Source organism: Dendrobium catenatum, unplaced genomic scaffold (genome assembly GCF_001605985.2).
Source record: "Dendrobium catenatum unplaced genomic scaffold, ASM160598v2 fragScaff_scaffold_857, whole genome shotgun sequence".
In the NCBI taxonomy this organism is placed as follows: Eukaryota; Viridiplantae; Streptophyta; class Magnoliopsida; order Asparagales; family Orchidaceae; genus Dendrobium; species Dendrobium catenatum.
In genome coordinates this window covers 64,451-88,196 of record NW_021319319.1, presented here as the reverse complement: position 1 = coordinate 88,196, position 23,746 = coordinate 64,451, and the positions used below count along the sequence as shown (strand labels likewise).

Sequence of the window (23,746 nt, the reverse complement as noted above, 5' to 3'; positions counted from 1 at the left end):
AAAAAAATAATGAAGCTTTTTTAACATTTGCTGATGATGATGATTTCCAAGAAGAGTAGATTAAATTCATATTTGATCTTTTAAAAAAAGATTGTAATATTTGAATTATGAGATATTTGGATGTTACTTAGTCGAACTTATATATGTTATGGTTGTCTTTTATTATTATGATAGCATGTCTTTCATTTTTAATAATATTTCATATTCATGCTTATTATTTTATATTTTATATTTTTTATATAGCTTGCGCCATGTTCAAAATAGCGCGCGCCGCGCCGTGCGCTATCGCCATGGCTCCAAATGGACCTTTGCGCCATGGTGCGCCATTCGTCGTTAACAGGTATGACGTGAGTTTACTATGAATCTTATTTCAAACTTTCATGCTATAATAACATTAAAAATATATATTTATGGTTTATATCTGATGAATCAAATAAATATATTGATGATTTTTTTTTATTATTTTTCTTTTTTATGAATTATTTATAATCTTGAGTTTTTTTCTATTTCAAGGATTACACCCTATGATGCATCAACACACCTACTTATGAACGTATGCAGTGTCGAACACGTATCAGACGTGGTCGAAACACGTCAAATTAAAATAATATTTAAATTCAAATGGACACGTGGCTCCATATATTTAATAACATTTAATAAAAAAAAGTCTTCCAATTAAATAAAATGAGCCGACCATGTGTATCCATCTAGGTTATCCTTTATCCCATATCAACACACCTATTTATGAAGGTATGCAGTGTCAGGCACATATCAGACATGACCAAAACGTGTCAGATTAAAATAATATTTAAATTCAAACGGACACGCGTCTCCATATATTTAATAACATTATATTAAAAAGTCTTCCAATTAAATAAAATGAGCCGACAGTACGTATCCCTCTAGGTTATCCCATATCCTTTCATATATGAAGTTTGATTCATTTTTGAGGGTTTTGTGTCGTCTTCATTTTCGCGAGCAAAAGAGGGCTTCATTTATGTGAGCAGATGAGGTCGAAGGAGTCTTTGTTTGCACGAGCAGGGGAGGCCGAAGGACAAAATGAGTCTTTATTTCCACAAGCAGGTGAGGGCTTCGTTTATGCGAGCAGGAGAGGCTAAAGGAGTCTTCATTTATGCGAGCAGGCATGGCCGAAGAACCCGAAGGAGCTTGCGTCTTCGTATTCTTGTGGAACCATCTTCTCAAGGTAGAATCTGATACTTGAAGTCTTGTTTAATTGCATATAGATTTATATGATTTGCATTTATTTTTTTCATGAAATATTTTTTTCCAAAGTTCTTAACCATGCTTTGTACGACATTAGCTACATCTTCCTGCTTGCGTACATCTCCCTCGATCCAAATTGCCTGGTGTATAAATTTTAATTCATCCTCTTCAGTTTCTACTATTTTTAATGTGGACTTATTTTTTTCATCAATGCTTAGCTCTAGTGACTCTTCCCTGCTATCAGGTTTTAGTGTATTATAACCGAGCTTTCAACAATTTATTTTTGTTTCAGCGGTAATTAGCAAATAAGTAATTCTATTGGGTTTGTAATCACAAACAGGGATCTTAAGCATGCACAATAATTGTATTGATGATTATAAATAAAACTCTAGTGGTGTGTTTTATTCCGTTTATATCTAGGAGTAATCTCCTTAATTAAGGAAGAGATTTGAAGAATTTCAAAAGATATTAGCTCCTTATTTAAGTGTGGGGTTTTTCTAATTGAATTTTTCAATGTTCAGATAAAATAATGAAAAGTTGAAAAAATAATATATATTGTAACCTACAAAATTTTATGTGTTGTGCATAATTTCATGCATCTTATAATAATTATCAATATAAACCCAAACCTTAAGATGTCTCACTTTAGAGCATAAGGTTGCACCATAACATCTTCTAGACATAGATATAATATCAAGATCAATTAAAATAATAATTAAAGTTGCAATTAAATTATTGAAGGACATAATGTATGATTCCTAAAGAGTTGGAAGATGTGGGTATGAGTTGGAACTATGGTATTCATGTATGAGTCCTGCTAGAAATATTGTAGATGTGATTATAGATAAGAGTTTGAAAGATAATGTTATTGAAATTAATAGAGTTGATTATATAATTATAGTTTTAAAGATTGTTATTGATGTTAAGGTTATTAATATTATTATGTTCCTTAAGTAGGTTTGGATATATGTTTAAAATTAAAATTTTGAAATAATTTAGAAAAATTAATACAAAAGACATCTCTTGAAGAAAGTGTTTCTATTGGAAGATTTAAATATACATGTTAGTAGAGTTATAGAATTTCTTAAAAACATTCATGGTGGCTATAAATTTGAAACGACTAATAAAGCTAGAAGGACTATATTAGACTTTTTTTTAACATATGATTTTATAATTGCTAATACATTATTTAAGAAAAGTGAGGACATCTCATCACTTTTAAGAATGGATATATTAAACTCAAATCAATTATTTTTTTATAAGAAAAATAGATCGTTTATATTATAAAAATTGTAAAGTTATTCTAAGTAAAAATTTATGTATTCAACATCACTTATTAGTTTGACTTTTAGATGAAAAAATGGAATATGAAAATAAAGTAAAATATTGTCTTAGGATTAATGGAGCATTTAAAGAACAGTAATAAAAATATTTTTGAGAGTAAGATTTGTTATTTTATGATTTTGACTAAGCATGAGGAAGCTTATATTATGTGGAAAAAAATAATTAGTGATTTTAAGAATGTTGTAAATAATGTGCTTGGAGTATTAAAAGAAAAAACCCTCAATATTAAAAATAGTTAGTAGTGGAATAAAAAAGTGCAAGAAAAAATAAAAAAGAAGAAGCTTTGTTATAATAATGAGTTCAAATTTGAAAGTATGAAAATTTTAAAAAGATATAGAAGGGCCCAAAGGAATTTAAGAAAGCAAGATATAGTGCAAGTGATTTAGCAAAGAACTATATTATATATTAGATATTAAGGAGGGCACAAAATATATGTATAAGTTAGTCAAACAAAAAGATAGGACAAGGATTTAGTTCAAGTGTAGTGCATTAACTATGAAGATAAAAAAAATGTTTTTATTAGAGAAGGATATTCAATAAAGGCGGATGAGATATTTCGATATGTTTTTCAATGAAGATTATGTGAATATGATTAACCTTGGTGATCTTAATACCCTAAATAAATATAATTTTTTTTTTTGTCATATTACTAAAATTGAAGTTATTGAGGCTTTAAAGAAAAAAGAAGTGTGTAAATGCTGTTGGACCTGGTGATATTCCAGTAGTGGTGTGAAAATGCTTAGTTGATGAAGAAATTTCTTAGGCTTGCAAAACTTTTTAATAATATTTTGAGGATTAAAAAGATGTCAAATGAGTGGAGAAGAAGTGTGTGATTCATATTTTTAAGAATAAAGATGATGCACAAGAATGTGAATTTTAGAGGAATAAAGTTAATGTGTCGTACATTAAATCTATGAGAAAGAGTTATTGAGCATAGTTGATAACATGATACTAATATTTCTCAAATTTAAATTGGATTTATGATGGATAGGTCTATTATGGATGTTATACTTTTATTCAGAGGTTTGATGGAGAAGTATAGCGAGAATAAAAAAGATCTATATATAATATTTGTTGATTTAGAGAAGGAATATGATAATGTTCAAAGTGAAGTATCTAGAGGGTTCTGGAATATAAAATAGTTAATAATGTTTATATTAAGTCATTAAAGATATGCATACATGAGCTGCTACTTGTGTTCAAACACAAGGTGGTTTGATTAAGTAATTTTTTATTTCAGTTGGATTACATCATAGCTCAATTTTAAGCCCATATATTTTTTCTTTAGTCATGGATGTTCTTATTAGATATTTATAGGATGATGTGCCTTGGTGTATGCTTTTTGCTGATGATATTCTTCTTGCTGATAAGACTAGAGAGGGAGTTGAAGGAAAACTTGAATCATGGAGGTCAACCGTAAAGTCTAAAGGTTTTCATTTGAGTAGATCTAAAATAGAATTCAAGTCATTAATAAGAGTACATGTTTTAGATATCTTGGTTTTATTGTTCAAAGAGATGGCGAAATAGATGGGGATATTATTAGCAAAATTTAAGTTGGATGGTTGAAGTGGAGGAATGCATCGGGCTTGTTGTGTGATAAAGAAGCACCCCTCAAACTTAAGGGATCGGGGTTATGTTTGATGAAAACAAATCCCTCAAACTTAAGGAAAAATTCTATAAGATGGTGAGACCTATAATGCTTTATGGCACATAATGTTGCCCTTTAAAAAAGAAACATAAAATTAAGCCAAGTGTTGCAGAGATGTGGATGCTCAGGTGGATGAGTGGCTTGCTTCTTAGAGACAGAATGTGAAACGAGTATATATGTGAAAAAGGTTGAAGTTGCTCTAGTGGTTGATAAGATTAGAGAGAGTCGCCTTAGATGGTTTGGGCACATAAAACGTTGGCATTTCGATGACTTAGTTAGGAGAGTAGATGTATTGGATTTGACCTTGAAGGACTAATATGATTGTATAATAGTAAATACTCTGGTCGACACTATGATCGCGTATTTGTTCGTTTGTTCAAGTCATGTCAACTCCGGTTCATTCAAAGAGGAGGATTGGACTTGAACTTAAGTTCACTTTTGACCCGTGCAGTATTCTCAGACCCCTGGTTTGAAAATTGAGCGTAGTGGTTGGAGCACATGTGGATCATTTAAATTTCATTTTAAATAATGTGCATGCCTTTCAACGTACTTATATGATATATTTTGCACGCTTGAAAACTCATTAATTATATCTTTAGTCTATACAACATTCTCATACATCACATATGTGTCACACTTGTTGGGGCTCATGCGGATGTGTGCTTTTCAGTGCATTTTGCATAATGTATTTATATATCATATAGTATATATGCATGTCACATTGTTGGAGAAAACTATGTATGATATATTTGAGTGGCGACCTAATGCATTTGCGTAATGTATAATATATTCATATATTGGTATAATGCACTACGATGATGGATAATGCTTTTATATGTTGAATGATGTTCGTTGCATAATACATTTTGCACATTGCATGATGTGGATACATGCAATAAAATTTGTTTGATGTATATTCGTGTTCACATACACATTTGCACGTGTTTTTATATATTTGTATGCTTGCATATGCATTTGTGTGTTTATATGCATACCTATGTATTTGCATATGCATTTGCATGTTGTTAAACGTGTGTAAAATGTATTTGTATTTGTATAATGCACTTGTGTAGTGCACTCACATATTTTATTTCGTGTGTTCGTATGACGCACTCGCACGAATCTCGATGCACTTGTATAATGACATGATCATTAGCATATGTACAAAGTGGCTTGCATGATCAACGATATGTTTGCATGTTACTTAGTATGCTCACATGATTAGTGGTATACGTGCATACCCCTTGATCGATCTGGATATTGCATTTGTATGTATTTGGTACACTCACATTATAGAAAAGGACTTGTAGGATACACTCTCTTTCGGTGATTTTGGCGCGTCATACTTTAATCAGGGGTCGTACAATCTGCTACACATAAAAATGTGCTATTTTATTTCTTTTTGAAGGCAAAATGCTCACGGGGTGTACGACATTCATAGGTGCATACAAGTCTCCTGACTTTAACTCTGGCGTGCATGCTATCTAAGACACTTCTATGACTCATCCCCTTATTATTTTGTACTTTGAGTTTGGCTTAGTGGGTCCTACATGGGGATAAATTTTTTTTTTGTTATAAATAGGGAATCATATCCCAGTTCATTTCATTGCACATTCAGTTTCTAGAGCAAGTGTTGCTAAGGGGTTTGAGTGTGCATGAGCTAGTAGTTAAGAGAAAAAAGTTTGGTTCCTTCTTGTTGGTGAGAAACTAGTTCTCCTATCAGATTATTGTAAGTTTTATTCTATTATGCTTTTAATTTTTATTTTGTTCATTTTTATTTTCAGTGTTTTGAACTTAGGATGTCATTCACTTTTTTGTTGACTTGGGAGTTTAGTTAGATCAAAGTTTAAAATTGCACAATTTGGTATTGAGGCATTTTTCATTTATGAGGCGCGCGTAAGCCTCAAGGAATTTTGAGGCGTAGCCTCAAAATCTAAAAATTATGTAAAGTGAAAATAAAAGGTAAAAGTGATTTTTTATATAATACTCAAATAATATGTTAAAGCATGACATATTAACTTTCTATTGAACTATGAAGAAATAAATTTACATACATATGAAACAAAATATTGCACAAGGTGCGAAGTGATAAATTATATGAAATAGAATTGAAATCCAAATATTACAAGAGCAAAATAACATAAACTATATGAATTGCAAAACATATCATATAACTTCAAGTTCAACTCTAAATTTCTTCTTTCTCACTTTCCCTGCTCATCCCGATTTAATTTCTAAAGAAAGCTAAAATAATGAGCAATAGCTTAAAAATCATTTGTACTATCATTACTGTAATCTATAGGGATTTTTATTTAAGTCGTTCTCATAAAATATTTGTCTCTCCACTGTCTCAACTATCAACTGTAAGGTCCAATATCTCCTAATCTACTTATTCTTAATTTATTTCAAACATTTTTCTTTTTTATAAATGTTTGACATCAACATAAAGATTAGAGTAATACTCCAGAATTTATAGAGGAGATGGTGGTCATGTGCAGTTTTCAAGTGATCCCCGACGAAAACTACGATGGTGGTTGGCTATGGCGAAGGCGGTGAATTGGAGGTCGAGGCAGTTGAGAGGAAGTTATTGCAACTTGGGAGTGCAAGAAGGCATGATTTTTTTTGGTCTTTTATATGTAATTTAGGTAAGTTTCAAATTAAAAAAAAATACATAAATAGAGTTAGGCGTACGCCTCATGCCAAAGAGGCGAAGTGTGCTTTAAGGCGTGCTTCAACTAAGATGAGGCGTAATCCTCATAAAAAAAGCTCAAGGCGTAAGCCTCGAAGCATTTTCACTGGAATTGTGTTGAGGCAGACCTCAAGGCAAGTCTCATATTGCTCAATTTTAAATAATGAGTTAGATTTTAATTTTTTTCAAAAATTTTCTAAGTCATGCATTTTGTTATAAATTTCAGCAACACCCCGGTATAGTCTCTACGTAGGGGGTTGCATCGAGTTTGCTAAGCCTTCTCACCTGCTAAGAAAGATGGTCATGATAGGTGTCAAGTGAAAGCGTGACCAAAATTTTCATCTATGCCTATTAAGAAAGGTAGTCACTAGTCTTCAAGTACCTGTTTATAAAGCATAACATTTCCACACCTGCAAAGAAAGGTGGTAATGGGTATTTAATTTTTTTTACTTTATACATAACATATTTTCCGGCCTGCCAAAAAAGACAGTCATGGGTACTTAAAATTTTACACGTGATGGGGACGTGGCTGCGGTGGAGTGCAATTCTGATAGGAAATACTTGATTTCAAGTATTCCCTATTCACTTTGGCAACAAATCTCAAAGCGAACTGCTGTCCACAGCAGGAAATCAGCCAAAAACAGTAGAAAAATAGGGAAGAAAACTGTAGAAGATGTGGAGAAAAGACTTGTATTTTACTAGTAGATGCAAACAAATAGCAAAGATACAAGGATCCTCTATTCGAGAGGAGGTTCGCTCTCTCCCAATCTCTAGATTTCGATCTAGAGCCCTAGCCAACGAAGAAGAACAAGAAAACTCCCAAGCAAAAATCACATACCTAATCCCTCCTTTTCTCCCTACTTAATGCATACAATTTAAAATTAACCTCAAAGGACCTAATTGCCCTTGCTCCCACATCTTTTGGCTCCAAGAAACCTATTCAAAAACAAGTGGACCCCACCTCCAGCCTTCCTGCGGCTTCCGCCCGCTCATCCGCCCGCCCCCTTCTTCGGTAAAAGAGAGCCGGCCCACTGGATTGGGCCGGCTGGACCGGTCATCCCTGGACCGGTCTAACATTACCGCCCTCCCAAAGAACCACCTTGTCCTCACGGTGGAAGTCAGGAAACTGTTGCTTCATCCGCTTGTATGGCTCCCACGTGGCCTCGTAGTCAGGGAGATTATTCCATTTAATCAGGACTTCTGTGGCTCCATCTGCTTTCTGGCGAACCTCCATGAGCTCCAAAGGTTCCAATATAATTTCCATTTCATCTGTTAATGTCCCTGGTAACTCAGAACTGGTAGCATAATTTCCAATGGCTCTCTTTAGCTGGGATACATGGAAAACTGGATGGATCGTCGCTGTCGGTGGTAACTTCAGACGATATGCCGCGGCTCCAATTTTCTCCAGTACTTCATAAGGACCGAAGTACCTTGGAGCAAGCTTGTCATTCCTCCTATTGGCGATCGTTTTCTTTCGATATGGGCGGAGTTTCAAAAATACATTCTCGCCTACCTCAAACTGAATATCCTTCCGATGCCCATCAGCCTGTTTCTTCATAATCTGTTGAGCCTTCAACAAATGTTTTTTTAACTCTTCCAGTGTCTTATCCCTCTCCTCCAAATACTCCTCTATTGAAGACACGGGTGTGCTGCTACTCCCAAAATGCACTAAGTGGGGCGGATCCCTTCCGTACAACACCTTAAATAGAGTCATCTGAGAGGCTGAATGAAAAGAGGTGTTGTACCAGTACTCGGCCCATGATAGCCATTTAGCCCATAGCTTGGTTGTTTCTGATGCGAAGCATCTCAGATAAGTTTCCAAGCTTCTGTTGACTACTTCTGGTTGGCCATCCGTCTGTGGGTGGTACGCCGTACTTCTCTTTAGCACTGTGCCCTGCAGTCTGAACAATTCCTTCCAGAAATGACTCAGGAACACTTTATCTCTGTCTGATACTATCGCCTCTGGTACTCCGTGTAATCTGACTATCTCCCTGATGAAGACTGACGCTACTGTCACTGTGGTGTATGGATGGCGTAGAGGAATAAAATGAGCATATTTGCTCAATCTATCCACTACCACCAAAATCACTGTGAATCCTTCAGAGCGGGTAGCCCATCAATGAAGTCCATAGATATCTCCTCCCAGACTCGTCCTGGTAATGCCAAAGGCTGCAGTAACCCCCCTGGTGACATAGCTAGATACTTATTTCTTTGGCAGATCTCGCACCTGGATACCATCTCTTCCACATCTCTATGCATACCTTTCCAGTACAGCTCTGCCGCTAGTCTCCTATTGGTCTTTAGCACTCCTGAATGACCTCCCACTGCAGTTCCATGGAACTCCTGGTTGCAATTGTGGGATGTGTACTGACGTTTTGGCCAGTACAAACCTCCCCTGATACAACAATCTCTCCCCCTCCAATGAGCATCCTGGGTGGCTTCCTTCTTCCTTTACTAAATCAGCTCTGATCTTGCTTAATTCCTCATCTTTAGCACTCTCCTCCTTTATGGCTTCCCAATCTAGCATCAATGGGACTGACACAGCTACTGTCTGCAGTTCACCCATGCACCTGGACAAGGCATCTGCTGCCCTATTTTTTACCCTGGGCCCGTACTGAATTTCAAAATCATACCCGAGCAGTTTTGATAGCCACCTCTGATGCTCTTCTGTCACCATGCGCTGCTCCAGTAAATATTTCAGGCTCCGTTGGTCAATCCGGACAATGAAATGCCTTTCAAGTAGGGACGCCACTTTTGGATGGCCAAAATAATTGTTATCAATTCCCTCTCATAGATAGATTTCAGACGGGCTCTGGCAGTCAACACCTGGCTGAAATTAGCAATGGGCTTGTGACTCTGCATCAGCACTACTCCTAGCCCGTATCCTGATGCATCTGTCTCCACTATAAAGGCCTGAGTAAAATCCGGTAAAGCTAAGACCGGAACTGTGGTCATAGCTTTCTTCAACTGCTCAAATGCTGTCGTAGCTGCCTCCCCCCATAAGAATCCATCTTTCTTCAGCTGCTCAGTGAGTGGCCAAGCTATAGTGTTATATCCCTTCACAAATCTTCTGTAGTACCCTGTAAGCCCTAGGAATCCCCTCAGCTCCTTTAAATTTTTGGGCAATGGCCACTTAAGCATGGCTTCAATCTTGGACTGATCTGCTGCTACCCCTTCCTTGGATACCACATGACCCAGGTACTCCACACTAACTTGTGCGAAACAGCACTTCTTCAAACTAGCTCTCAGCTGGTGCTTCTGGTGAACCTCTAACACCTTCTTCAAGTGCTCCCAGTGCTCTTCCTCTATTCTGCTATACACTAAGATGTCATCGAAGAATACCAAAATAAATCGCCTCAGATACTGTTTGAAAATCGTATTCATGAGTGCCTGAAAAGTGGCTGGAGCATTGATGAGGCCAAAGGGCATCACCAGGAACTCATAGTGGCCCTCATGAGTTCTAAAAGCGGTCTTGGGCACATCTTTTTTCTTCATTTGAATCTAATGGTATCCAGATTTCACGTCGATTTTGCTGAAAATCACCGTTCCACTCAATTCATCTAACAATTCATCAATCCCTGGTATGGGAAACTTATCAGGTACCGTTTCCTTGTTGAGTGCACGGTAGTCTACACAAAACCGCCAACTGCTATACTTCTTTTTTACCAATAGAACATGACTAGAGAACGGGCTGGTGCTGGGCCTGATGATCCCTGCTTCCAGCATTTCTCTGATCAATTTTTCTATTTCATCCTTTTGAAACTGAGGGTATCAGTAAGGTCGCACACTGACCGAGGACACTCCCTCCCTTAATGTGATGGCGTGCTCCTGCTCCCTGGGTGGTGGCAACCCTAGAGGGGGTTGAAAAACCTCCTCGAACTCCTGGATCAGAGGCTGCACAGAGAGGGGTATGTCTCCCCCTTCCTCCCCACTCGCTCCCTCTAAGCTGTGTAATTCCACCAAGTAGCCTTCCCCTTCCTCCTGAATTGTCTTGATTAGGGATTTCAGAGAAACCCCTGCCTTGGTCAGCCCTGCATCGCCTTGAATCACCGTTTTCCTTCCACCCTTTACCAACTCCATCCGCAGTGTGCCCCAATTGATTTTGGTTTCCCCCAAAGTCTGCAACCACTTCATCCCTAGGATGACATCCGTACTCCCCAGTTCCAGGGGAAGGAAGTCTTCCTTCACTTGTATGCCTTAAATTTTCAGCACCACTCATTTGCATATTCCTCTTCCCATTTCTACCTTCCCAGTGCCCATCATCACCCCATAGCCTCCAGTATCCACTAACTTTATCCCCAACAGCTCCACAATTTGGGTGGAAATAAAATTGTGGGTTGCCCCACTATCAATCAACACCACGGCCCCACGGTCAGTTATCTCTCCCTTCACCTTCATAGTGTGACTCGGAGTGAATCACACTACAGAGTTGAGAGAGACTTCTGCCACATCCATATGCATCTTTTCCTCCTCCACCTCTGAATCGCTTCCCCCACCCTCTTCGTCTTCCTCGTCTTCACAAACGAGGAGAACTTGAAGAGTTCGATCCTTGCACTTATGCCATGGCATGTATTTTTCATCACATCGGAAACACAGCCCTTTCGTTCTCTTCTCTTGCATTTCCTTGTCAGTGAGCCTCTTGAACTGTCCCCCATTTCCTCCTCCTGTTGCTTTTTCCTTTGGAACTTCTTTCATCCCTCCTGGGGAAGCTCCCTTGGTGGCTAGGTGGGTAGTCGTCCACCTGTAAGTGCCTCCCGAGCTACTATTACTTTTCACTCCCTTCTCCAGGTTCTTTTGATTTTCGACCAACTGTGCAAGCTTCATGGCCCTCCCCTAGGTCCCTGGGCATCAGGACCTTCACCGCTGCTCGCACCTCGGCCTTTAACCCTTTCATAAAATTTCCCTCCAGCAACGTGTCGGACAAGCGCTCCACCCTGCTGGCCAGATGCTCAAACCTCTCTCGATAGTCTGCCACATACCCCTCCTGTACTAGGGCAAAGAACTACTCGTAGAAGTCTCCTCCCCGATCGGTTTGGAAACGCTCTAACAAACTGTCCTTGAATTCTCCCCAGCTCCGGATCGGTCTCCTCTGATCTCTCCACTGGTACCAAGAGAGTGCCTTCCCCTCCAGACACAAACCCGCTGCCGATAACTTCTCCTCCGTCAATCCGTTAACAGCAAAGTACCTCTCCACTTTATAGATCCACCCATAGGCATCCTCCCCTTCAAAAATGGGCATTTTCAATTTTCTTACCTTCCGACCCCCGCCATTTCCCCTTAATCCTCCATAGTTTCCCCTCTCCCATGTGCCTGGGCCTCCCCATGTTTCCCGATCTTCCCTTGCTCGACCCTGTCCCAATCCCCCTTCAAAATCCCCTCTCCGATCTTCAAAAACTGTTTCCCGGCGCCCCTGAAATCCCCCCGATGCTCCCAACCAGCACCTCTGGGTTCCCCACCTCCATAGCTTTGCCTTTCCACATACCTTCCTCCTCTATCTTCTCTCTGGAAAGGCTCCAGATGAGGCCTTCCCCTACTCCCTTCCATGATTTCCACTTCCTCTTCCTCCCGATGGATTTCAGAGTTGTCGTTCTTCGCTGCGGGCCCTTTTGCATCAGATGCCGCCGATTGGGTTTTAAACTCCAACATTTTTTTCATCATATCCCGTAGATCGGCCACTTGTCCTTCCATGGAGGACATTCTTTCTTCTACGGTCTCCTTGATTTGATTTATCTCCCCTTCAATCCTCTCCTCCAAAGCATCCACCTTCTTAGCCGCTATCTCCTACGGCTTGCAAATTAGGAGAAAATCTCAAGATCTGAAAAAAATTTCAGCGATTTTCTCCTACGCCGGCACAATTTCAGCCGCTGAAATTGGTCAAAAACAGCCCACGATTCGTCCCAAGACTTGCTCTGATATCAATTTGATAGGAAATACTTGATTTCAAGTATTCCCTATTCACTTTGGCAACAAATCTCAAAGCGAACTGCTGTCCACAGCAGGAAATCAGCCAAAAACAGTAGAAAAATAGGGAAGAAAACTGCAGAAGATGTGGAGAAAAGACTTGTATTTTACTAGTAGATGCAAACAAATAGCAAAGATACAAGGATCCTCTATTCAAGAGGAGAATCGCACTCTCCCAATCTCTAGATTTCGATCTAGAGCCCTAGCCAACGAAGAAGAACAAGAAAACTCCCAAGCAAAAATCACATACCCTAATCCCTCCTTTTCTCCCTACTTAATGCATACAATTTAAAATTAACCTCAAAGGACCTAATTGCCCTTGCTCCCACATCTTTTGGCTCCAAGAAACCAATTCAAAAACAAGTGGACCCCACCTCCAGCCTTCCTGCGGCTTCCACCCGCTCATCCGCCCGCCCCCTTCTTCGGTAAAAGAGAGCCGGCCCACTGGATTGGGCCGGCTGGACCGGTCCTCCCTGGACCGGTCTAACAAATTCTAAATTATAAAAATATATACTTAAGGCTCTATCTTTCTTAAATAATGCGCAAGTTTTAATTTCTTTGTTATAAATTAACATACCCCACTTTATATATGTAAGTATATGTGCCGAATCAAGTAATAAAATAATATTGTTAAGTGTCAAACCCACAAGAAAGTATGCTTTTCAGCAGTCAACTACTACTATTTTCTCTAATCACAAATTATCTTATTTAAATAAAAATGTTTGTTGTGGAGATTCAATCACTGAATTCAAAAAGTAAAATAATTGATACAATATTTGAATAAAATATTTTGAATTGATGAATATAAATTGCATATCTTTCCTAATGAAATTATTAATTATGGTGTGATTCAGAGTATATGCATCCATAGATCTCTATCGAGTTATATGGGTGAAAATAATATCTGCTGATCTCCTACAGTTATATCATCTCCTTAAGGCCTAGCATATTTTACATCCTATATTTAGGTATGCAAACACTCTATTCCAATATTTCTGATTACTTTTTGATTCCTTCATCGTGGCTATACCTTATATTAGATTTTAACTACATATATGGCCACTATGTGAAAATATTGAAAACATATTTCAACTTTAAAGCTTAAGAATTTTCATTATCATTAGTACTTAATATGTTATCTACATCATCAATCCTAAACTAAGGAATTAGCCAGATATGACTGATAAGATAAGCAAAATTGTTCTTTCATAAAAAGAAAAATAAAAGATGAGTACATTTAAAAGATGAGTACACTTAAAGATGAGTACATAGTTAATATTGAATATCAGTTTTTACTTTGAACCTTTTTACAATCTTAAAGGATTTAATAAGATTACTAATTCCAAATTTTGGATTGCTTATGATTTCCAATTCTAATCTACTCATATCTAATCTTTATTTTCAACTATTCATCTTTACTTCAAAAAATAATATGTAAAGGTGTTACTTATAATTTTAAATTAAAGCAATAACTTAAATGATTTAATTCAGTTAATTATTATTTTTTTCAGTATATGAAATATAAATAGTGTTCATTTAAACTATTATTTAGGGTTTTATTATTATTCTTATATAATTTTTAATTATCATTTTTATTAAGATTAATTAAATAATCTGAATGCAATACTTATAGCAAGCATGAGAATTTTTTTAATAAAATGTAAATAAAAGAAACAAAAATAACAATTAACACAGCACATGCTTTCATATAAATAATAAAAGACTCATAAAACATGTTTTGACATAACATAACATAGGTTACAAGCTATGATGCACGGACACGACACGACACAGACACGGGACACGGCAATTTTTAAAAATATAGGACACGGGTGCGGCGTGGACATGTCATAATAATTTTTTAATATAATATATAAAAATTAAGGTGACATTATAGTAAAAATGTCAAGCAATAATAAAACAATTTCATGATAAGTTGATAACTTGTTTATCTTATAACATAAAGATGTTTAGTACAAAATGTATAATACAAACACAAAAATATAAGCAAAAAATCATTTAATACAACATGAAGGTCTAACTACTCAATAAAGGGAATGATAAAATTAGATTCATATGTTGGTCTTTGACCTTCAATATCATCATCATTGAATATCATTGCTTCCAACTTTGGTTCATCTAGAGAAAGATTTGTATCCTCCAATAATCTCTTATCATCAAGGCACTCGAACTCATCTCCAACAACATCTCACATCTTGTTATCACCTGTCATATAAAGTGGGGTTTTCCTTGATAGAAGACGATGATTTGTATGCACATAAACTAAATCTTTAGCACGTTGTGGAGTTATTTTATTCCTCTTCATTGATTGAATAAATGAGTATGTGCTCCAATTTCTCTCACAACAGGAAGAGGATGATGCTTGACCAAGAAGTTTTATTGCTATTGTTTGAAGAAGAGGTGCTGAAGCTCTATGAATCAACCACCACATTTTTGGATCCATCCTCCATCTATTAACCAAAGATTCTTGATCACCAAAATGCTCTAAATATCCAAAGAACTTTGCAAATTCTATATTAATTTTTCTTCTCTCCTCATTTGGAAAATATATTTTCAGGCATATCTTTCTTATATTTGAAACTTCTAAATCTTTTTGTGGTGAAACACGTTGATGGTCTTCTTGAAGCCATTCTTTACTTGAATACCTTCAAATAATATAAATTATATAAAATTATATATTCATTTACCAACAAATTTAAATTAAATTAAAAGATAAATATAAATACCTTCTTGTTCATCACCTAATTCACTCCTGCCAGCAGTCGAGCTCTTATTGCTAACAAACCAATCATGCATATGAATACATCGAATTAAAATGATATGAAGTGAAATAAAAAAATCACATCATGAATAAAACAATATACCGACCTGCCGGGGGTCCAAGGGGCAGCGCCCCTGCTCCTCCCACCGAGCATCAACGATATCTCAAATCTCCCTATAACTTGCCTCCTCTCCTCCCAAGTTGTGTGCAATTATCTCCTTGGCCTCATCCATAGCATTATAAATAAAACTCATAGCTGGTTTTTTCTCTGCATCCACTAAGCATAAAACTTGCACTAAGGGTCTCGTGCTCAAAATGGCATAGGTAACAGTAGCCCAAAATTTATCATTTAGAATTATTGCCTCCTCTCCTCCCAAGTTGTGTGCAATTATCTCCTTGGCCTCATCCATAGCATTATAAATAAAACTCATAGCTGGTTTTTTCTCTGCATCCACTAAGCATAAAACTTGCACTAAGGGTCTCGTGCTCAAAATGGCATAGGTAACAGTAGCCCAAAATTTATCATTTAGAATTATCTTTCTTATTTCCTTCCCCTCACTTTTCTTCCCCCAAGCAGAGTTAAGCCATTCAGTTGATGTAAACATGGCTTCCAAAGGTTGCCTCACCTCCATCAAGCTCTGTAGTGTCAAATAGGAGGTGGCAAACCTATAGATTCACAGTGTACAAATGTAAGAATTATGAACATACAGTAGGAATGATTTGCAATATAATAAATTAAGAACATACCTAGTGGTTGTAGGGCGAATGATTTCTTTCTTTGAAAACTTTCTCATCAAGCTTAAGACCCAAGAGTGATTGTAGATGAACTTTGTATTTTTCAACAATGAAGAGAAGAATTGGCGAAATCCACTTACAGTTCTTGGCTCTCTTGCGCGCAGAAGGTGCTCTGTTTGGCCTTGATTGCAAACTTTGCCTCGAATGATAGCAGAAATAATGCAAGAATGATGGAATGGGAAAGACGAGCTGTGCTTGGTCGAGCAGAAATGACGAAGGAATGGGAGGCGAAGGCAGCGGGCTCCGTTTTGCGTCGACTGTGAGCTCTCCCGGTCCGCCCTAGAAGATTTCTTTTGTGGATCGGAAAAACAGGGCTTCTCGTTCGCGAAAAGGCTAAATAGAACGGACGATTTTATCATTTAATAACCGGACACGCGTGTCCGATTTAAATTTTAATGTTTTAAATTCCGACTTTCCAATGTCGTGTCGGACACGTGTTCATGCCGTGTCCGACGCGTGTCCGTGTCAGACACGAGTCCGACACTGCATACCCTCTTTAAGAGGCGTGTCGGTGCATCATAGGTTACAATATAACTAGTGCACTAGGCACAATGCATAGCATATTGGCTTCTAAAGTCAATACAATAAAACATACTCTAATTACTCACATAAGTGCATTATCTTTTAAAAAATATGAAGTGCAACCAAGATACAAGCACACATCCTTTCCTCCAACTTCAAGATTTCCTTATTCATCAATAGCATGGTTTCAATCTATGACAATTGAGTTTGAAAATGTGAAAAATTTTCTTATCTTGAATATAAATGCACCATTGAGATATATTCTAATAACAAAATATGGGCCAACCCATCCATATTTAATTTTTTCATGGCAAAACTTCTTGTAATCAAACTGTAAAACATCTTGACTAGGATTAAATTCATACTCTAAAATTTCACATTTATACATTTTCTTCATTTATGCCTTGTATTTTCTTGTATCCTCATGAACTTCATCATTGAGCTTATAAAGTTTATTAATGATAGCAGAACTTTGTGAATAAAAAGTTGCTTATTGCGTTTTCAAAAAAAAAAAAAAAGTGAAGAGAAAAGGAATTTTTATTTTCCAAATGTTCTTCACTTTTAATTCTAGAGGAGGAATGTCTTTGCTTGATTATATCCATTGCTTAAATTGAATTTTCAGGACAAAGATTGCATTATACCTAAGAATTAACAAGGATTGAAAATTAAACTTTCATTATCACACAAGCTATAACTTGAGTTGTCTCTCTTGAAGCGCTAAGTTTATAGTCTTCAGTCATACTTAATAACATATTAAACCTAATTCTGAGGTGCCTCCCATAGAGCACTAAGTTTATAGTCTTAAGCCATACTTGCCTAGATTTTTTAATTCGATTGGGATATATTATTTCTATTCTTCAAATGGCTTCCATTAAGATCTTTTTCTTTTTCTATCGGATTAACTTCATTATTACTAGGTAAAGATTCAAGATATTTACTTTAATTGAAATTGCAGGCTAACTTAATTAGGTTTCCAAATTTTTAATAGAGGCTACTTAATTTTGCAATCGATCTCATAACTGCATAACTACATCTTTCAATGATATTTTTTTATTTCTAAATTGTTTGTTTTGATTTAATCTTGAAGGATATGTAAGTCTAGGATTAACAACAGGTTGTTGAGAAGTGTTCCAATTTACTCCTTGATTATTCTTCCTATTATTCAATTTATTATTACCACTCATAATTTTTGACCAATTAAAATTATGAAGATTCCTCCAACCTGGATTATATGTATTTGAAAAGGGATAATTTTTTCTTTCAATTACATTAATATTTGCATATCATTATCTTCAACTAAATTTTGATCCCTTGAGGATTCAGTTCCTATTCTAGAATATACTTCTATTGTATTCAATTTCTTAGAAATCACTGTAACTTTTGTAGTCAAGATTAATAAAAAATCAGATTAATAAATTCCAGTTACTTTTTCAGTATTTATATTTTTAGCTAGTCACAAAAAAATTATTATGTCATTTTCTCTATTAATTCATAACCTTTCTTAAATGGTTTAGACATTAATGATCCTTCAGTTGCAGCATCAATTATATCTCTAAGAGAGCATTTTAATCCTTTATAAAATATTTGAATAATCAAACAATCATGTAATGCATGATGTAGGCATTTTTTAAGCATTTACTTAACTCTTTCCTCAACTCTCATAAATTGATTCTCCTTCAAATCGAGTAAAAGAAGTTATGTTTTTTTTAAGTTTGGCAGATTTTTAATATGAGAAATACTTAGCAAGAAACTTATGAGTCAACTCATTCCAAGTTGTTTTAGAACTTAGAGATAAAGAATTCAATCACATTTTAGTTTTATCTTTTAGAGAAAATGGAAACAATCTAAATCTAATAATATCATTACTGACACCATTGTACTTAAATATTGCACAAATTTCTAAGAAATTGACTAAATGTAAATTAGAATTTTTTATAGGAGTTCCTCTAAACTTTGAGTTTTGAACCATTTAAATATTAATGGGTTTTAATTCAAAATTTTTATCTTGGATTGTACGTATATTTTTGCTCCAATGAATTTCGTTTACTAAAATGTTTGCATAATTTTTAATAGGTCTACAATGATTTTGCTACAAGTTAAGTTCAACTATTTTTAAAATTCACTCAATTTTAGGATCAAATGACAAATTTCTTTCTATGGCTATAAAGCATACAATTGAAAAAATAAAATAAAATATATAATTAATGATCAAAGAAAAAAAAATGAAAGTAGATTTAACTATGCAATTAATTCAACAATATAGTTAAAATATTGCAAAAATTAAAATACTTCCCTGACAATTGCGCCAAAATTTTGATGGGGATGGGGCTACGATGGATTGCAATTTTGTATTATAAAAATATATACTTAAAGACTCTAACTTCCCTAAATAATGCTTAGATTTTTTAATATAAATTAACAAACCCCATTTTATATATGCAAGTATACATGTCAAATCAAGTAATAAAGTGATATAGTAGAGTGTCGAACCCACGAGAAAGTATACTTTTGAGCAATCAACCACTATTGTTTACTCTAATCACAAAATTATTCTACTTAAATTAAAATGTTTGTTGTGGAGACTCAATCACGGAATCAAAACAGTAAAATAATCGATACAATATTTGAAAAAAAATGTTTTAGATTGATTAATATAAATTGCATATTTTTTTCTAATGAAATTCAAAGGTCGGTGCTGTTGTGCCCAAAAATGAATTAACGCCGCGACGCATTTTGGCTCCGCCAAGTGCTTGCTGACGTGCATCAGTTACTTAGTGAACAATTGCGTCATTTTACTAACAGGCCGTGTCCTTGGACAATTACAACTGCCACGTCGCAGTGGTGCTGACTTCCGAACGATTCGGCATTAGAATGGCAATTTGGGTGTCGAGGTGTGATAGATTATGAGGCTGTGGCACTTGAAGACAATAAGTTGGGCGTTGCAAAGCTTACTCTTTTGTCGTAGCGATGTTGTCCAACAAAGAAGTTGGCACTGCCATGTCGATATTGTGGCGCTCCTGTCGTGCCTTTGATGGTGTTGTGGCGTTGTTTGGTCCGATGCGACGGCGCTAGATGATATTTATAATTTTATTGCCTTTTTCTGTTTTTTTTCTGCACAATACAACTAAACAACACATTTTTATTAAAAATATAACACATAAAATAACACATTATTTACACTTATCAACATGTAAATAATTTTTTTCGTTTGTTACAAAAAGCAGTCATAAGTACTTATTTTCATGCATAAGAATTTTCTCATTTGCTAAAAAATGAAGTCACATGTACTTATTTTTATGCACATGAATTTCCCTGTCTACTAAAAAAAATGTCACGGGTACTTATTTCATGTATAAAAATTTAAAATAACAAGTGTCGAGATTATACCTTAGATGCACGATGGATGCGACGACGGCTAGACGAGGTGCATGAGACTTGTGATCTATAATTTTTTTTAATGATAATATTTTATGTTATTTTATATATGTTTATATTTTTGTGCAATGGTGGGCTAGACTAAGAAAGAGATGATGCGACCTCTCTTTCTTGGGAGAGAAAGAAAGGAAAAGAGGGGATTTGGTTAGTGTTTTGGTGGAAAGATATAGGAATGTGTTTGTGCTAAGGAGGATGTTAGAGAGAGAAAATCTCTCTTCCTCTAATTTTAGATAGAGAAAGAAAAAATGTTTTCTCTCTCGTTAGAGGGAAAAGAAGGAATGAGGGTGGGAGGTATTTGAGAATGAAGTGTTCGAAAGGAAAAAATTATGAATTTTCTCTCTTTTTAGTGAGAATTTTCACACTTGGTCTAGAGAGAAAGTGAGGGATAATAGGGCATCTTGTTGGAGGGGTAGGAGGTGTTGGGGAATGTTTTTGATGAAGGGGGATGTGGGATTTGAGGGATTGAGAGGGAGAAAGTGATAAATCAGAGTTAGGGTTAAGGTTAGGGTTAGGTTTAGGAAGATGGAGGAGGAAAAAGAAGGTGAAGAAGAAGAAGAAGAAGAAGAGGTGAAGAAGATGATAGAAAATTGAAGGAAGAAGGAAGAATGAAGGAGATGGAGAAGGAAAGAAGAAGAAAAGAGAAGAAAAAGATAGAGGTTTGGAGTTACCTTGGTGGCAACGGGCATGGTTGGCAGCGGTTGGTCATGTGAGGGAGAGTGAGCAAAACGAGAGAGGAGAGGACTTGTGCGTGAGCTTCATGCATGAGAATTGTAAGGTGTCCGGTTTGGGAGTCTTATGAGGGAATGTGTGTGAGGGTGTTTTAGGGATTATTTAGATTTTAGCTTTTCTTATTTTTTAATTCCTCCTTTTTTGTTAATTATTATTTGTAATTAGATCTAAAATATGAAATTAATAATAATTTTTTTAATAATCATGCATCAATTTAGTCGCCACGTCGTTGTCGTGCACGCACGTCAAAGCCTCATCTATCCGTGCGCATGAAATTTTAAATTTTTGTCAATCAATGATTCCAATTCATGTGGATGCTGATCTTAACTGTTCTTGTAGCTCCAAACACGTTGGCACTATCCATTTTGCAAACGGAGGCCATTTCAACGATTTAGATTTTCGGTAAACACGCATTAGGTAAGTTTCGTGTGATGCCACGCTTTTTTATTTTCGAAACTTACCTTGTGCGGTCGATATGACCATATTGAAATTAAATATTAATTAATATATTAAGTTAATTAATATTTAATTCAAATTAATTAATCACAATAATTAATTAATTAAAATTAACTAATTGAAATAAATAATTAATTAAAATTAGTTAATTACTTGATGAATTGAAACTAAGATAAAACAAGATAATCCCTTAATATTCCCTTGATTAAAGAAACTATACCTTAAATTAAGACTCCTTACAAATAGGATATTCAAGCCTCCTTGTTACACAAATACTCTCCTCTATCTAGCTTACACGGAGATTCTCTTACCTATCCCCTTTATTTAGTCCTCTCTTTGTAATGGAATGGGATTGCTTTGAATTTTGCCTTCAACATTTTTTACTTTTTAGATGTAGTAGACTTTGGATCTATTGAATTCTTCTTCTAGCTTATCTCTTTGACCAAAGAAACTATGGTTTTTCCTTGAAAATAGCATATCCAAGCCTCCTTATTACGCAAGCATTGTCCTTTATTAGGCTTGACTGGAAATTATTTTTCTTCTATCACCCTTGGTCGGTCTTCCTTTGGAATGGAATGCCATATTCTAAATTTTGCTTGCTCGTATGCACATATTTTGGTGTGACCTTTCGTATAGGCTTTTTAGGTCTTGTATTTTTCTCCTTATTCTTATTTCTTGTATGCAAGCTTTTCATACATGAAAATTTTCATATTTTCTCATTCTGGGAGTCTCCTGAACTCCTCACTAGTTTGTTCCCTTTACTCTTTGTACTAGTTACTTGAGCTTTTGCCTCTTACCATTGAGTTCCACATGCCTATTACGGTAGTTGTCCTAATGTATGTTACGTAATTAGCAAATACTCAACGTGATATCTCTCTCTCTCTGTATATATATATATATAATAATTTAAACATGCAAGTACTTGCACATTTTGAAACTGAATGTTACTCTAAAAAATTGAAAAAATTATTTTGTGTGGAGTCGAAAACCGTCCGGATTTGTTGCGTATTTGCAATTACTCAGTCAATACTCCGTTGTGAGTATTACTGAGTATTTTGTGAGTATGTGATGACTATTTTGTGCGTATTCTCTGAATATTTTGTGAGTATTTGCTGATTTACTCCGTATTTAGTGTTTACTGAGTATTTGTTGAGTATTTACAAATTCTCAGTAAATACTCGTAAATAAACAGCAATACGGATGGTTTTTCCCGTCCGGACTCCGCACAAAATAATTTCTCGTGACACATGTATTTCTGTGTTCAGTGCCCGTGCTTGTAGCTTTCTACTTCGTTCTTTAAGGCATCAATTTTTTTCTATTATTTTCACAAACATCTGTGTTGTTGCTATTCCATTTTGTGCCATTCCAGGTTTCCATAATGCAGATTGCTTCAGAGAACCGAGCTTATATTTTTGATTTAATAAAGCTACATCAAGATGTACCACTTGAGTTAGACAGCTGTTTCAAAAACCTCCTATGTTCTCCCAACATCTTAAAGCTTGGTAAGACAATTGGAATTAGAGTTATCTTCTAAAACAGTTCCTAAATGATTGAAAAACTGAGTGCATGAGATGACCCTTCTTTCCATTTCTCAATTCAGGTTATAACCTGCAATGTGATCTTTATCAACTTTCTCAATCTTATGGAGATCTAGAGTGTTTTAGATACTACGAAATGCTGCTTGACGTTCAGAAACTATTTAATGAGCCTGGCGGTGGTCTTTCAGGGTTAGCGGAGGTACATTATAGCACATAATGTTCCGCTTTATGTTAGTATTGTTTTTCTTCTGCAATTTGTTATCGATTTTCTCTCATCTTTGTTTAAACTGCTAGTCACCTTCGATAAAAGATAGACAAATAATCTTATTATTATGTTGACAATGGATTAGCTTCGTGCTTGAACAGAAAGTACTGGGAGCTGGTTTGAACAAGACAAGAAGGAATAGCAACTGGGAGCAGCGACCTTTAAGTCAAAATCAGGTCTCTAACCTACAACTTTACCCCTATAATCCTTGAAAATGGATAATAAAATATTTTTTTTATTCATTTCTCTAGATTTTTTCCGTGTACTGTAGAAACCAATTGGTACTTCGATGTTCAAATAGTATTAAACAGTATGAAGTAAACCACTTATCCAAGTACTATTTAAAAAAAAATCATGA

General features: G+C 35.7%; 1 protein-coding gene across 1 annotated transcript in view; it reads left to right on the top strand.

Moving 5' to 3' along the window:
• LOC110092895 overlaps positions 1-23,746 on the top strand; it is a 98,514-nt gene that overhangs the window by 74,184 nt on the left and 584 nt on the right. The window contains exons 7-9 of the mRNA XM_020817585.2: positions 22,955-23,087; positions 23,186-23,322; positions 23,490-23,564. Of these exons, the coding sequence (XP_020673244.1) occupies positions 22,955-23,087; positions 23,186-23,322; positions 23,490-23,564 (345 nt within the window). The remainder of the gene's footprint in view (positions 1-22,954; positions 23,088-23,185; positions 23,323-23,489; positions 23,565-23,746) is intronic.